The sequence below is a fragment of the Eptatretus burgeri genome, chromosome 5 (genome assembly GCF_056783735.1).
Source record: "Eptatretus burgeri isolate ZD-2024b chromosome 5, Ebu_testis_v1, whole genome shotgun sequence".
NCBI classification, from domain to species: Eukaryota; Metazoa; Chordata; class Myxini; order Myxiniformes; family Myxinidae; genus Eptatretus; species Eptatretus burgeri.
In genome coordinates, this window is record NC_140965.1 from 62,022,521 (window position 1) to 62,039,716 (window position 17,196).

At 42.1% G+C, this 17,196-nt stretch overlaps 1 protein-coding gene across 2 annotated transcripts in view; it reads left to right on the forward strand.

The window, feature by feature from the left end:
- The window catches only part of FAM20B (FAM20B glycosaminoglycan xylosylkinase), a 32,217-nt gene that overhangs the window by 13,449 nt on the left and 1,572 nt on the right, over positions 1–17,196 (forward strand). The window contains exons 4-8 of one of the 2 annotated variants that reach the window (XM_085882020.1): positions 1,217–1,303; positions 5,447–5,556; positions 9,610–9,781; positions 10,393–10,584; positions 16,853–16,912. In XM_085882020.1, coding sequence (XP_085738146.1) covers positions 1,217–1,303; positions 5,447–5,556; positions 9,610–9,781; positions 10,393–10,584; positions 16,853–16,912 — 621 coding nt within the window. Of the gene's footprint in view, positions 1–1,216; positions 1,304–5,446; positions 5,557–9,609; positions 9,782–10,392; positions 10,585–16,852; positions 16,917–17,196 lie in introns of those variants that run through there. The other variant, XM_085882021.1, reaches the window with a different exon arrangement.

The window sequence follows — 17,196 nt, forward strand, 5'->3', positions numbered from 1 at the left end:
GCCTTTGTTTCTTTGGGAAGAATACTAATAGTAATATAATCCTGCTTTGTATGTTGAGGTTAGGCAGATGCAGGTGAAGGCTGGCTGTGTCCGCTCATTCGATGACTAATTTCACAAGTTCACTTAAAGGTGACATTTTTCACGCAAGGATGGACCTTGTGAAGCCCAGAACATATCCAGATATTAACGCTGGGAAAATTTACAGTTAACAATGCAGAAAGTCGTTGTTCAGAAATGAGGTGGCAGAATTTAATAAAGAGTTATTGGTGGAAGTCATGATGTATTTCTCTTCAATATGTAAAATAAGTCATTGATTACAAAGTAAAGAAAAAGCGAGTCGACCATGACTGGCAGGGATCGGAAGATGAATAGAGTGGTGCTCATGTCTATCTGTTGTGGATGGTATGCTGGAAGTTTAATTGGGGACAATGTATGGGCAAGGATATATACAAAGTTTGTTCAGCAAATCAGGGTATCCGATTTTCAAAATCAGGTTTAATGTCTTTGTGATAGGGTGCTGGCTTTGTTTACTTGGGGGCATTACTCCATTGGGGAAATAATTGCAGTGTGTCACGTCAAAGCCAAACTGATCGTCAAATAAAGGAGTTGTTGAAGATCAAATCCTGAGTCTTTCTTTGAATTTTTAACTTTTTTCCTTTTTTTCGGATGAAAGGGACAATGGGGTGATAATTTGGTGAGCATTTCCACAAATATCATTTTTAGATCAATTTGTTTTTATGAAAGAAAATATATTCCGGTCGTTTTTTTAACGGTTTTTTTTTTTCTTCCGATTGTAAATATGTTGGCTTCAAAGACTGTTAGTATAGTAACAGGATTCTTCTGTTTGGGGAGGGGAGGGAGGTGTTGGTGTTGGAATTGAGAGAAAGGGAGAGGATGTGGCTTAGAATGGAGAGTAATAGAGTCGAAGAAGAGAGGGATGTTTGTTTACAGATTTTATTCAAACATTCGCATTTTAACTGTTCAGTTTAGTGCAACTGAGGATGGTGACACTCCTTGGGATGGAATACTATTATGGTGTGAATCAGGTATTAGCATCCAATTCTTAATACTGTTGCCTTCAACCAGTATGAAACTGCAACCCTAGCGATGAGATAACAGTCCAGCATCCTTACCATGAGGAAACCTCAATTATTCAAAATTCTCATTGTTTGGATTTCAATTTACCCATGTTATTGTGATTTGTTTTGTTTTGCAGATACAGTCGAAATTACATTGTGGAAGGAGAACCCTATGCTGGATATGATAGACACAATGCTGAAGTCGCAGCATTTCACATTGACAGGTATTCCACACAAGATACCTTGTGTGTCACATATAAACCCTCCCGGTTTGGCTTTTCCTTCTCAAAGTTCCATTTGTGCTGACTTGTGCACCACGATCCAGCACATATAATAGGCAAGGCATGGTTTGCCCCTCCAGCTTGCTGGTAAATTCTTCTTCCTCTTTGAGATGACTCGTGCAGTTATTTCCATATACAGTGATAAATTTTTGGTATTACATCCTTAAAACAGTAAGTTTCCTGTTTGGGATGATTTTCAATTTTGTTTGATGGTAGACAGTTAAAAATTGTATCTCCCTCCACTCTGCGCACGTAAAGTTCAGAACCATTGAGCCAAAGCAAATTCAGAGCCAAAGTACTGTAAAACGTCAAACTTGTCGTCCTATGTTCCTATCATGAACTGATGAAACAGACAGACAGACGGACGGACATGGACCAATTGCTTAAACCCACTTTTCGCTTCATGTGCACGGGGTGAAAACAGGTGGATGGTCGCTGGTCTGGAGGTATCCCATGTGATAGGTGAGTATGAGAATGCTTTTCATTACAAGAATAGGGACATGGACCCTCATTATAATGATCAGACAGCGAGCATTCAAATGAGGTATTTGAAAGATGTCAATGGACTCGTACATGTGAAAGAATAACTTAGCAATGAGGAAACGATTATTGTTGATCCAAAAGAGATTGCTGACCTTTATGTGGTTACCACCATGCAAAAGACACATATGACAGGAAAGGAGCAATTCGATGTCTTCAGCAAAGAACGCCTTGTGGAGAGAACAGTTTCCATTCATGATAGCATTGTTAGAAACAAGTTTTCCTTGTTTGGATCCCTCGCAATGTAAAGAGCTGATGAGGGCAAACAAAAGCTGATCTCCATGAAGAGTGATGTACAGCTCTTTTTGAGGCTGCATGTGGAATGCCAGACATCTGATGGAAATTTAGACAATTTATTCTGGCACTAAAAGCAAGTGTGCCCTCCATCACTCTCCACTCCACTATCTTGGTAGCAAAAGTGACCCCTTGTCTTGCCTGGATGATAGCATTCATGCAAATTCAGAAGCCACTTTGGTGACTGCAGTGGTATTGGACAGAGCTGTAATAATCCCGTTACTCAAGCCAATGCAAGCAAAGACTTTCATTTAGTATACAGACAAGAACTTTATCCCCTACATATCGTCACAGCTGAGAAATGGCACATGATTGGATTTCGTTTGGGACAGGTATATTGCTGACATTCTTCAAGGAACAGCCAGAGCAAAACATGGCAAGGGAGTGTGCTGAAGGGTTGTTGGACGTGCCTCTGTACCTAGAAACTGGCAGAATTTCTGCTGTGTGGATCAGAACAAGACGGAACTATTCAGCTTTCTATTTGAGAGAACCCTACTGTACATATGTGAGCACTAAAGCATGGGAAAGGAACTTCTTGTGACATTTAATGAACCTGTTACCGACATTCCAGCTCAAGAGGGACTTTATCTTCGAAAACCTTGCAACCATGAAGAGGCACGCATCCATTTGGTGTCCTCACGCAGTTCACACTGCACAGCATGGTCATCATATTTCTCGCAACATACACTGTTGATACAGATTTTGTTGTTCTTAAAGTAATGGCCATTCAAGCGCTTCCAGACGACTCTGAGTAATAGATTTCCTTCGGGATGGGGAAAGTGTTACGTTACCTGGCAGCCCATGAGATAGCATGGATGGCAAGGACTCAAGAAAGGCAAGGACTCAAAAAAAGAATGGCATGGATGGCAAGGACATTTCTGCCGGAACTTAACACAGTGCTCCAAACAAATTGGAAATAAAATACCTTCAATGGAAATTGATCTGTCATGAATAAAAGATAAGCTGACGTTTCGGGCCTTACCCTTCGTCGGAGCAAAAGAGAAAGGGTGCTCCTAAGCCTATTCGATGCAATACATTCCAGAGGAGAACATGAGACAATTGAGAGGTATGTCATTATTCTGTACAACAGGACAATTAACTGCATGAATGTAGATATTGCAAGAAGAAAATTGTTTGTCATGAGGAATTGAGTTGAGCAGATTCCCCCGACAAATGCTGCACTTGAACAGCACACCAGAAGGGTGGCATATCAGGGTAGACAATGGACATGTGTGGGGTTGAGCACTAATTACGCATCCCAAGCTTTTCTGTCCTTCCTTTTGGTGGGGCTGGACCAAGAATCAAGAGGATTGGTTTCTCTCATTGGCCGCCCACTATATCAGCCTCAATGGACAATGCTACCTTAGGCATCCAAGAACTTTCATGAATTGATTTATTGTGGGTTTACAAAAGGATGCAGGTCTTCACAATGCAAGTGCAAAAAGGCAGCACTCCAATGCACAGCTCTTTGTTCCTGTGGAGGAAGGAGATTTTTCTTAAAAACTCAGACTTAATTTCAGGAGACCTATAGAGGAGCTTGTCCATACAAATATTATTTCGAATCATTAAAACTTGTTCATTTGCTGCCCACAGGAAAATTTGTGAACACGTTAGCTTCTTGAACATGTGTACCAAATTTGGTGCTTGTATAAGAAAGTGCACAATTATTATGCAATAAAGAGCTATCTATGCTGCTGGACAATGTAATCCCACAGAGACTGTGGATCCTTTTTATATTACTTTCCATTCTCCATTCGGAATATAAATATTTAAATGCAAGTTGTTTGATTCCCGACAGAGAATCACCCTCCAACACGGAAGAGTGGCGGCACAAGCTAAGCTCATCACCTCTTCCTGCTGAAGGGGACACCTGACATAGATGGTCGATCGGCCAATGCGGCGTTATTTCATGTTTTAACTTCAATTTGACTAAGAATGGTGGGGGGTGAGGGGGAACCATATACACAGGCCATTTTCAGGGGTTGGAGGGGGGGGGGGTTCTAACATCACTCCACAACACAATCACATACAGTCTTTTTACAGCCATTTTCCCCTGCTGAGCAAGGATTAGCTTTTTTTAGTGGACTCCATGCAATCATGGTTCCCTTCTTGAGGCAATGTTTTTTTTATGGCTGGATGCCCTTCCTGACTCCAACCCTGGTCGCCTCTTACGACACACAGGGATATGGTACACCTATTCTAACCGAGGCATACACCGGGACCAGTATGCTGGTACTCATTTTGTCGACCTCGGAAGGATGATCGGCTGAGTCAACCCCCTCGTGTTAATTCAGTGGCCAACGGGGCTCTAACTCAGGACCCTAAGATCCCAAGCCGCCACCCTAACCACTAAGCCAACACCAGACTCCAACACAATCACATACAATCATGAGATACCTCTTTTGAAAGGTATTGACAGTGGGGGATATTTTTACAACAAACAATATCCCAAAGGGAGTCACCACCTACACTTCTGTTGACTCCTTTATGGAAGCATCTCAGATCTGGTAATGGCATGGCAATATGTTCATGGGGGATTGGAGCACCCTCTCTTCGTCGGAAAAGTTTCCACAAAAAGTTTGCATCATGCATGTTTCAGCCATGCTTCGTGTATTTGCATTCAAAAGGACACTTTAATACTGTGTCCAGTCTATTGCTGGCTTTTCAAATCATGCTAGATAATTAAAAAGATTAACCCTTTGGAAATGAGTGTCCAGCTCTTATACACATAAAATAGGATTCTACAAGCATTGGAACAGATATTGAGGATTTGTGCTGTTGGATGTAAAATACGGCGCAACACGGTGGTTGAATAAAATCTCCCGATTGAAGGATCTGATGTGTGTATGATTGTCATTACAGTGTGATGTGTGAAAAACCTCATGATGTCTGATGTGTGATGTCTGCTTCAGACTTCCACCATCCTAATGACTTCCACCATCCTAATGACTTCTGTCGACATAATGGGGATGTTGAGCTTGGTTCAGGATATACAAGTTCCAGGACAGGACAGACAAGAAAAATGGCATCAGTAAATTGAGGGCTGGAGGTGCATATGGCTTCTTTGGCTGAGGGAGATTTAAATGGAGGATGCTATTGTGAATTGAAAATAATAATTAAATCCACACATTCTTAAATTATGATGTTAGCACTCTATGGAAATGCTTCAATGTCTTATTAAATGAAAAAAAAATGGTGGAACGGACACCTATACATATTGTGTTAACATTATTATTATTTTTTTTTTTTTAGAATCCTTGGTTTTCGACGAGCACCTTTGGTTGTTGGACGTTACGTGAACTTGAAAACAGAAATTCAGCCTGTGGCAACAGAACGACTCTTGGCAACTTTCTTGCATCAAGGTATTCTGTGATAACTAATACCTTGATCAATAAATAACAAATGCTACTTTGTATGATGGGATTGCATATTGTATCTCCATGGCTTCGGCTTGCAACATAATTGTTTGTCCGTAAGAATTTGCTTGCAAGGGAATGACGCAATTATAACCTGCTTTGGTTGAACAGGTGGATTTATACCCAAGATGCACGCACAGTGGCTTGCTCAGAAAGAAAATGGAGCTGTTTAATGAGCTCTGTTTCATCGTAGTGTTGGCATTGGCTTAATTATATGCCTGGTGTTGGCTTAATGGTTAGGGTGGTGGGTTTGGGATCCTCGGGTCCCGAGTTCAAATTTTCACATGGCCGCTCCTTATTGGCGATGAGCAAGGTGGCGCACCATTGGCCAGGCAACCACGTCGCCCATTGGTACAGAATCAGCGGCATCAACTTGGGTGATACGCTATCATGGTGCATGGTCACAGCACTCGATTGGTTTGTGCTCTCAAGGGTCACTGACGTTGATGCTTTTGGGGGCGAAGAGGAGGGCGGGGGGTTGGGTGTAAAATAGGGAATGATGAGAACCCTTTGGTGTCTGACACGTTGAAGCTGTTGGTCACTGGCGGCGTTGGGAGCTTGGCTTGCGTCTCTGCCACAAGGTTGTTAGGCCCGCACGAGCTGCCTTCCTGACTGCTGTCCTATCTGGGACTTCTGCCTGCGAGCCTTCAATAATGTCACGTGTGTGTGTGTGTGTGTGTGTGTGTGTGTGTGTGTGTGTGTGTGTGTGTGTGTGTGTGTGTGTGTGTGTGTGTGTGTGTGTGTGTGTGTGTGTGTGTGTGTGTGTGTGTGTGTGTGTGTGTGTGTGTGTGTGTGTGTCCTTGGGAAGATTATTTTCTTTTATTGTTATCGTTTTTTTAATTCTGTCTGTTGGGGCTGGTAATTCTATCCGTGTTTTTCTCGTGCCTTTATGAATTTATGTTCCTTAAACCTGCATTTGTGTCTTCTTGCCATCTTTCCCACGTGCAGAAAATTTGGATTATTAAGAATGCCTCAGGGATTAAATGACTAATTTGAAGAATACTCATCAATAAGGCACAGATCTAGATGTACTACATACTCATTTGAGAATACAAGGCTGCCAGGGTGTAGTCTAGTGCTGAGGAGTTTCGTGAAGGAGCCTTCCTAACCCCAGTGTCATGAAAGTGAGCGCTTTATCCTTTGGCTCTGGGAGTGTGGTGCAAGGAGCTATAGCAATGGTGCTCCAGGCCATAATGGCGATGGGAAATCAAATGAAACACAATAAAGACGATTCGGAAGTGAAATTTATAAATAGGGATCGAATTTAAAGAAAATAATGAGATGCTCCAGAAATGGGAAATTATAGTAAAAATGGTCTGGAACGTCAGTCATCAGGGTAGTGTGGACGTCACCTTGAACCAGCAGGGCAGAAAGGAGATTCGCTGGGAGACGGAGTAATTAGGTAGATTAGTGGGGGCGGAGGCACAGAGAGTCCCTGCATAGTGCGATTTGACACCCTTGATGCATGAGATGGCTTCCGTGGAGGCACAGTTAGACCCCAGATAGGTCAAGCCGGCAATGCCAGTCCCTGTAGTGTGCGTCCCAACAGCCGGGGAGTGTGTGTCGGGGTTGGATAAGAACAAGGAAAATAGAGATTGCACAATGCAAGGGGCAATCCATGAAGTGCGTGACACAGGAAAAGGACCTGGGGTAGAAATAGATGCGTGTGAGGGTGGGAAGTAGACAGTACAGTGCCAGGAAGCTTTCTGTAAGGCTAATTGGGTTTTCGGTTGAATTTGTCGGGGGATACATTATTAATTAAAAGCGATAATGTTAACACTGTATAGGAATTTAGTGAGACCTCATCTGGATTATTGTGTTCAGTTTTGGTCGTCACATCGAAGGACAGAGCTTCCATATAAAGGATACATCGAAGAGCAACTCGATTGATTCTGGGCTTAGATGGAAAGTAAGATATGAGGAGTGGCTCAAGGAGATGGGACTTTTTACTTGTGACATGTAGCATGTCTACATGAGCTTCATGCTGCTGCTGCTGCTGCTGCTGCTGCTGTTGTTGTATTGCCCCGGACAGTTCTCTTGAGACAGCCGATCATTCTCACGGGAGCGACCCAGAGATCCCCCACATCCAAGATGGTATATCCCCACCCTCACAAGTCAGGGCCACACAAGAAAGGGAGAGACAGAGACACAAAGAAAGAGAGACAGAGAGACAGAGACAAGAGGGAAAGGGTCGGTTCACGTGGACTGATGGCACTGACCGTGATTGCACTGCCCTGACGAATCCGGGCAGCAGGGAAGAGTTGGGAAGATTTGGCCCCCGACTTGCGTTGAGGGGTACAACCACCATGAAGAGGCATCCCTGATAGTTGTTGTTGCTGCTGTTATTGTTGGGGTTCTGGTCGGGGGTCGATTTTTGAAATGTGCACCCATTGGTCAGACAGCTGTCGGACCATACCCACATCTGTCACTTTACGCCACTCACCATAGCACCCAGACAAAATGATATGCCTGCCATCTTTGTTTTCTGGTGGGCCGAACACAACAAGGCCTGTCGGCTTCTGCTGATTATACACTGTCCGGGTTTGTTGCATCAAATTTCCATTGGCTTTGTTTGGGTCGAGTGTTCCTCACGATGAGAGATTCCGAAAAATCTAATCATATGTCGAATAAAAATTATTAGTCAGGTTTAATCAAGCCCGTACACTCCTCCTTAAAAAAAATAGCATTACGTAATTTTTGAACGGCCTCATATTGGGCTTAAACATCCATGACTGTGTGATGAATCAACTTGTTCTGATATAACCATTCTGATTAAGTGAGGAATCAGCTCTTTTAAGAGTGCTTTCTATGAGTGTTTCCCATTTGGCCCTTTACTGGATTTTTAAAGCCAATTCAGTTGTGTTTAATGGCGAGGTCCCATACCTTGAATGACCACGTACAGGTTTTTTTATGAACAAACGATTTATTACAACAGAGAGAGCGTGGGGGAGGGTGGAAGAGAGGGAGAGGTGTGTGTGCGCGTGCGTGCGTGCGTGCGTGCGTGCGTGCGCACATGAAAAAACTGAAGTAAAACAGATAAAAAGGTTAATCCTCTGTTTGGAATCACAATGAATCTTATCTATCTAATCTTATTCATTCACATGGGAACACGGGACAGACACAGCACACGGGACAGACACAGCACACGGTTAATGAGACGATTAAGAGAATAGAATCTGAGCCGTGGGTAATTGTTTTTTATTCTCAGACACAGCTTTCACCACATAGACACAGGGACATGAGCAAGGATGAAGTAGTTGAGTGAACAGAGAAAGTGAAATATGTGTGTGTGTGTGTGTGTGTGTGTGTGTGTGTGTGTGTGTGTGTGTGTGTGTGTGTGTGTGTGTGTGTGTGTGTGTGTGTGTGTGTGTGTGTGTGTGTGTGTGTGTGTGTATGTGTGTGTGTGTGTGTGTGTGTGTGTCGTCGCAGGTTGTGACCACAGTGCGGTTATTCTTGTTACATTATAAAGGGGATCTGATGGAGATTTTTAAGATAATGAAGTGTATCGACAAATAGGAACAGAAGCGTTTTTCAGCCAAATGGACACTGACTGGTCCAGGGACCACAGTTTCAGACTAAATAAGAGGAGAGGATGGCAGTAAAGCAGGGCTCTTTCACTCAGAGTTGTAAATGCATGGAAAGGTCTCCGAGCAGAAACAGTAGGCATTTTTAAATTTGAGTTCGGTAGGTATCTAGAAGTTGTAGGGATAGGGATGTACTTAGATATTGGCCTGATTACCCAGGTTTGATTGGCCTCATGGCTTCTTCCTGCATTGAAATTCCTTGAAATGCCTTGTTAGTGTCTCATCAGGTGGAATGTTCATGAAGTCAAATGGCCTGCACAATGAATCAATATGTCTTGAGGGAACTCTGTTGTGTTTATGTGATTTATCATAGTAATGTATTCTTGTTGATATATTGCAGCAAGTTAACACCAAAGTGAATTGTTCTTTTCCTTTTTTGCAGTTTATGAACCTTTTTTTTTCATGACTTGTGCAGGCAATAACACCTGCTTCTATGGAAAATGTTACTACTGCCGTGAGACAGAACCAGCATGTGCCAATGGAGAGATTGCCGAGGGGTCGCTTACCCTTTGGCTACCAGAGTCCTGGCCTCTTCAAAAGCACCGGCATCCATGGGGCCGCACTTATCTCGAGGGAAAACTGGCTCGGTAAAAGTTTCCACTTTATTTTGTGATGCTTCGGTAAACAAAATATCCAGCTTTCTTTGTATGCTTATTAAGTTAACAGCATCACATTGTGGCTGTAATTACAAGGCACCATTTGGAATTCCTGATTTTGCCAAGAACCATATATATCACGGTTGTGTGCAAGTCTGCAATTCTTTAATTTGTACAGGACAGATCATCATCATCATGTACCATGCTCTATACAGAGCGTCGGTTCTGCCGAAATAGTTTCTCGGCTAGGGTTACAATCCTGGATGGGTCGCCACTCTGTCAGGAATTTGGAACTTCGTTAAGGTGCCGGCGATAGCTCACGTACTCTTCACGAAGGTCACCGTGGAATCTTTAACATTCACCAACTAAAGCCTGTGGACAGAACACCCGGTTTAATATCTACCCGAGGGACGGCACACTCATTGTTTATCACCCTGCCTGTGATACTCCTGGATGACAGTTTGTAGCTGGGTAGAGATTCGAACCGACACGAGTGTGTGTAATTATAGGCACAGGACAGGTGGCTGATCATATCCGTCTGTTTGAAAGATCTTCATACTGTGGCTGCATTCTTCACATGTTGTGTTCCTCGATTTTTACAGATGGGAATACGATGACAACTACTGTGAGGCGGTGAGGAAAATGACACCCTATGATATGGGGCCAAGACTCCTAGACATCATAGACACAGCCATATTTGACTTTCTCATGGGCAATGCAGACCGCCACCATTATGAGAGTTTCAGGGATGATGCTGGAGCTAGCATGCTTATCTTGTTGGATAATGCCAAGAGGTAAGTTCAGCTATTTTATCTCTCTTGTTGCATTAGTGTAACCCTGAAATAGCCTTTTACAAGCCATGGTTTTGGTGAGTTGTTGAAATTTGTTTCTGCACTCTGTAGACGAGCGACCGAGCCCCCATTTAAAAAAAAAATTAATATGTCCCACGTACAGAAAGTTACGACATGCTTTTTTGTAATCTTTACTGTCTGCTTAATATGTTTTGCCGTGTTGTCCCAATATGTAAGTGTGTGGTTGCCATGGAAACGATCATGTAAACAACATTGTGTTGAATGTCCTGGCTACATTCTGGTATATCATGATCTTTGTATATTTATGCTTTTTTGAGTAGATTTGTAGTTTTGAAAAATTCTAAGCAGTTTACCATTATAATGAACTCGGGGCACTTTCATGCTGTGTGGAGTGAAGCAAGATACTAAAAGTGACGGAGGTTTCGATGGACTCGCACAAAATAAATCGGCACTAATGTGCTGGATGCTCACACACATCTCACTGGGAGAATATGCCCAGTATGAAGTGTGAAGCAGCGTATGGGAATGACTGAGTCTGATCATTCTGTGCTTGAATTCGCACAACCATCTTCACTGAGGCGTGATGACAGCCATGCAGCCATGCTCGGACATGATATGCGACCTGGATAAGAACATGCCTAATCTGTTCCAGGAAAACTGTTACGCAGATTGAAAACAACTGAACATTTCCAGTGGACTAATCACAGACACAGATGTACAGAAGAGTCTCTTGTCTGTTGTTGCTTTTTATGAGAAGAAAATGTTTGGTTCCATACAGGACACTTTGTCAACAGGAGTAAATTATAGTTTATTCGCTCCCCCGACATAATCCATCCATCCATTGGAACCATACTCTGTGCAGAATGTTGGTGCTGCCTAAGCAGTCTCCTTGGCTATTGGGCACAATCCTGGACGGGTCGCCACTTCGACACAGGATACCAGCAAGCTGGTACTCATTTGGCCGACCTCGGAAGGATGACAGGCGGAGTCAACCCCACCTGGTATTAATTCAACAGCAGAGTGGGATTTGAACTCAGGATCCTAGGATCCCAAGCCCACCACCCTAACCATGAAGCCAGCATCAGACATACATAATCCAAGCCGAAAACATTCACCAATTCTGGTTATGACTACGAAACTATCATACTCAAATTGGGCAATTCTCTGTATGTGGGTATGTATCTCTGAACATTATAAAATCGAAAATAGTTTGACCGATCCGCAGTAAATTTTGCGTACACATTAGTGGTACTCTTGGTCAGATCATGGGAACAAAATATTTCCCCCCTTTTCCCTCCACCCATGAGAGAGGGGAGACTATTTGCAATTTTCGCCTGGACCCGTAGCATAGTTTTGAGTTGTATAACCACTGACCCGTGCCGGAGGGAGTGGGTATCAACATCATATTTCACTTCTGAAGGAAGCGGGTATCACTCGTTGCTCAAAAGACAAAAACAGCATCTTCATGTTCATGTTGAAATGGTACTGTCTCATCAGACAGGTCCATCAACACAGACCATCTGGGCAGGGTGGTATATGATCTCCATAAATGCTGAAATTATCTTTTCAGTTACTGTGTTCTTACTATTTTTTATCAAAACCCCAAGGATTGCTCCAATCTAAACCAAAATTGGTGGAGATTCGTACATGGGAAGCAAAAGGTGGGAATATACTTCTTGAGATAAAAATGCTTATTACCTCAACCACCGAAACTGGACGGAGGTTATGTTTTCATGCGTCTGTTTGGCTGTAAGCAGGATACCTCAAAATGTTGTGGATGGATTCGGATGAAACTTGGTGGATAAGTTGGGTGGATGATATGAACAAGCAGATTAGATTTTGGTTCAGGTCCGGATCCAAATCTGGCCTATCATTGGGATACAAAACATAAACTGTTCAGCCTGGTGGAGGTATGCACTCGACCGAGTGCCATCCTAGTTCACAATTATTTTGACAGTGGGATAACGAGAGACCAATACTTGGATGGGTTCTGGCACATGAAGACAAACAAATAAGGAAGGTAAACCATGAAAAACCAAAGTTGTATGCAAAAATTAAAAAAATTAATCCCCCGCTAATGCCGCTAAAATACCGGACTCACACAAGAAACAAAGGGGCAGGTGAGAACTTATGGCTGGCATGAGTTGGTGTCTGGGCTGGATCACACTGGTGGCTTGAGCAGGCTGGGGTCATGCAGGAGGCAAAGGATGATGGTGGGTGCAACTTCCGTGTCTCTGCAATGCTATGCTTCTTGTCAGGGCGACGAAACAGATAGAGGGCTGATGTTAATCTTTTCAAAGCAAAAGCAAAACTCCAACTCTAACTGTTGCACGCATGCATAGACACAGCCCTTTCCATCTCCAGGATCACCCTCAAGCACAGTGGATCCCTCTCATTTGGCCTCCCACTGGTCATGGGTGGTGCCTTCATTCAGGCCGTCACACCTTGCAGGACAGATTCTAAAACAAATAGTGTTCCGCCCTTTCCCAGGGCTTTACATATCACTCCTACACCATGATCTACAGTCCGCTGGCCAAACAGCCCATGCAATGTCCTTTCACATCGCAAAGTGCTTTCCATGTATGCATTTATGCCCAAGTCCTCCACCTGGCCTCACCTGTACCAGAGGTTTTACACAGCAATCATACCCTAATCTGCTTTGAGGTTCACATTCACCACTTCCAATTTACCAAATATGCACATTTAACCAAATATGACTCACCACTGACAAGTTTCCTGATACAAGAGTAAATTTAACCTACTCGATCAAATGGTCAGTACTGTTCTTAAGGCAACCTATCTATGGATCTCTCCTCCTTACATGTAACAGTATTTTCCCAAGCATTAAATATCTCACAGACACACCTCTATCACTGTTTCATGAAGACTGAGCCATCTGGAAAACTGACAAGGCAGAACTAGCACATGCATTCAAGAATAAAGTATCCCACGATGATCATGTTGCGACAAGTGCTGCTATAAATGTTTACATCAGAGATGCCATGGCTGAGTTGCAGTGAATGACAGGACGCAGTAAAACATTTGGAGAAGTTTTGAACACATGTGTATGATCATCTCATATGTAATTACAAAGCCAACATTTTAATAGTCTAGTACGTGCGTGCCCGTACGTGGAAAAAAAAAAACTTTCAAACCGATTGCCAGAAACAACCACACAGGCCGTTCCTTCGCTCTCGCATGCGCCAATGTATTTTGCCTTTTCGCAATGTCATCGCAAGGAAAAACACAAAGAGAAGAGAAGAGAAAAAAATGAAAAAAAACACACAGGCCGTTCCTTCACTCTCGTAAACGACGACTGGATTGGGGCATTGTGTTTATCTATAAATGCGCCTAAGAAATCGAGAAATTATTAGAATACAGTAAGTCATCACTATCCGGAAGTCCGTATGTTGTAACCAGAAATGGGAAACGTGGCTAAGAATCTCTTCCCCATCGGCCATGCCTACGCAGCAACGTGTCTTGTCATTGGTTGGTAAATAAATGGCCATAACTTGGGAACCAATTGTCCGATTAATATCAAACCTTGAAAAGGCACATCCTCAGGTCCCCAGCAATATACCTGGCAAGTTTCAATTATATCGGACCAGTGGTTGTCGAGAAACAGCGGTCACAGACACACACACACACACACACACACACACACACACACACACACACACACACACACACACTGCTGGAATTATAGATAGATGCTTTTGATCAGTATGAATGCAACGACTCCACCAAGGTCGAGGGACATAGCATAAGACTAGCTGTTGCTGGTTGTGCCAAGCAATACCATGTGGTTGGTGGATATCCACTACCACCATGGAAGAAAGTTGTGGTGCTTTCAACAAATATAGCTGCATTGACTGACTTTATACAGGATATACAGTACAAACATTGGGGAGCATGCACCAAACACTCCAAGCCTGGTTAAACTTCCAGAATCCTAATGAAACTTCCAAAATCCAGACTGATTGCACACTTTAATATTTTACCCCTCACTTCTCCTATCTACAGAACCACCATTCAGAGGCTGTTCTGTCTCATTCTTCTTTTCAGGGCTTCATGCAAGCAGTTCACCGCCATATCTTGCTATCCCCAATTCTGCCTCCTGATGTTTATTTCCCCCATTAACCTTTCCTAACGCAACCATCTTATTTGCTCATTTCATTGTTTCCTCTCCTCCTGCCTTTCCTATTTTTCCTGTTCGTTCATTCCCTTTATGTTTGTCCCAATTTCAATTCTATCTTGTTCTTCCATGAGCCTCGGTCCTGTAAAGGAAAGATTAAATCAAGTAAAAGCCTATCTTTGCATCCTCAAAGGAAGATATGTCTGGCAGGTTGTTTTGGAGTTGGAAACATCACTGTCTGTCTCATCTTTGAGAAGGAACCTGCAGATCAGCTGTGCTGTGCACAAGAGGAGGCAGATATGCACGTGATATTTCATGCATTGGAAGCAGACAAGGGTTTTTCTGTCTCCACTAATCAAAGGAACAAATCTTCAAGTCACCAAACACTTGTATTCTATTCTTGTGTTTTCACCTAATACTATCCAGAGGTAGAGAACACCTAAATGCTCTGGATGGAAACAAGAAGACTAACTAGGACAGCAGACCTTCATTGTCTTGTTCCTCTTCATTTAAATGCAGCCAGCTTCGCTTCAAAATCCCCCAAGAATATTGAAGAATATGATATCAGTTATGGATAAATCTGTGCTTAAATTTTGATATGTGTACATTATGTTAAATAGTTGTATTGTTTGAAGTGTGTTTATTTACATGACTATTCTATTGTACGTTTTCACACATACCTTTTGGGGACACAAAGAATGCTCGAATTTAATGGTAAAATCATTTTTTTCTTAATTTTCACAAAATAATTTTTTATGCAACATAAAATGTGGAGGAAGTGTAAATCTGATGTTGTTTAGATATTGTTTTCAGAAATATGACATGCATCACGAAGGAAGTTGTGAATTTGACGACCTTCACTTTCGGTATCATTATCATCATTGAAACATGCCATTTTGTACGTGTTAAATCATTAAACATATATCAGATTATTGGTATATTTCACAAATTGTATAAGTCTTGTTGAAATTTCCTTTAAAATAAGCATCGAATGCATATTTGTAAGCTGTGATCCATACTTATTATGCTAAAAATGCCCCTTATCTCATAACATTGGTACCTAACTTGAGTCACGGCTTCCTCAAGGGAGTTTTTTAATTGGAGCCAAAATGTTCACCAAACTGAAAAAAGTAAAATCTTTTGATCTATTTATTTCTCCTTATTTTATCAATTACAGGCGAGTATTTGATTCCACCTAAAGTAATTGAATTTAACTACTATCGGACCCCGTGTATTCACGGTTTATAAAATGTGACCTGTTTCTACATTCGCGACCCTGTACTACTCGTGTATTTGCGGGGGGTTGCGTTTTTGCAGGCGTATTCACGGTTCTTCACAGTTTTTCACGGGATTTTTTATTTTCCCTCATTAATCGCTTTACCGCCGGGAACCTATTCCCCCTTTTTCCACTGAAACAGTACCCCGCTATTCACAGATTCACTGTTCGTGGCATTTTCCAGGAAAGTATCCCCCATGAATAGCGGGGTCCGACAGTATTTCAAAATGATTACTTAATTGTATAATCTCTGCTGCAGTAAATTGCCATCATTGGAAGAAAAAAATGCTAGTTTCACAATATCTTCATTGGTTGGTAATTTGTTGAGGCTTCTTCCTACACATCTTCTTATTATTATTTATATTTGACACAATCGTTTTTGTCAAATCGAAACGTCAGTACAAGATAATTCATCATTTTTGGGGGAGTTTTTTGCAGAAATGTTTTGGACGAGCATGCATTGAAACAAGATAAATATTAGTCAGTATTGGCCGGTAATTAGTGATCGATACTGACTTTATTGACTGATGCTGAACTTTTACCCAGTTTTTGGAGGTTCTCAATCCTATTTGGAGGCTTAATTTGGCTTTCAACTTTTCTTTTTTTATAATCCCATTTTGTTTTACTTTATATTGTAAGTGGCTCAAAATTGCTCCTTCGGATTGGAAGGCCGTAGAACATCAACAATAACTGCAGCAATATTCTTCTGAAAGACACCATAAGGACCAAAATGTGTGAATAATTATGTTTTTCTCACCATACGAAATGGAGATGTATGAATAATTGTGTTTTCCTCCCATTGAGAAACCCAAATGTATCAATAATGGTGTTTTCCTCAGCTTTGGAAACCCAAATTCTGACGAGAGGAGTATTCTTGCTCCCTTGTATCAATGCTGCATGTAAGTATGATTCACACATCTTTATTTCGTTTTATTTGCATGACCTTTCTTCCTTAATATCTGCAATCATTATTACCTCTGCCACCGAAGGTGGACGAAAGTTATGTTTTCATACCTGTTTGTCTGTGAGCAGGATATCTCAAAAAAGTTATGGACAGATTCGGACGAAACTTGGTGGACAGCTTGTGTGTGTGACAATGACCAATCGATTAGATTTTGGTGAAGATCCGGATCTGACTACGAGGGTTTTGAAAATTTTTATAGTGATTGTTCAGCATTGAGAT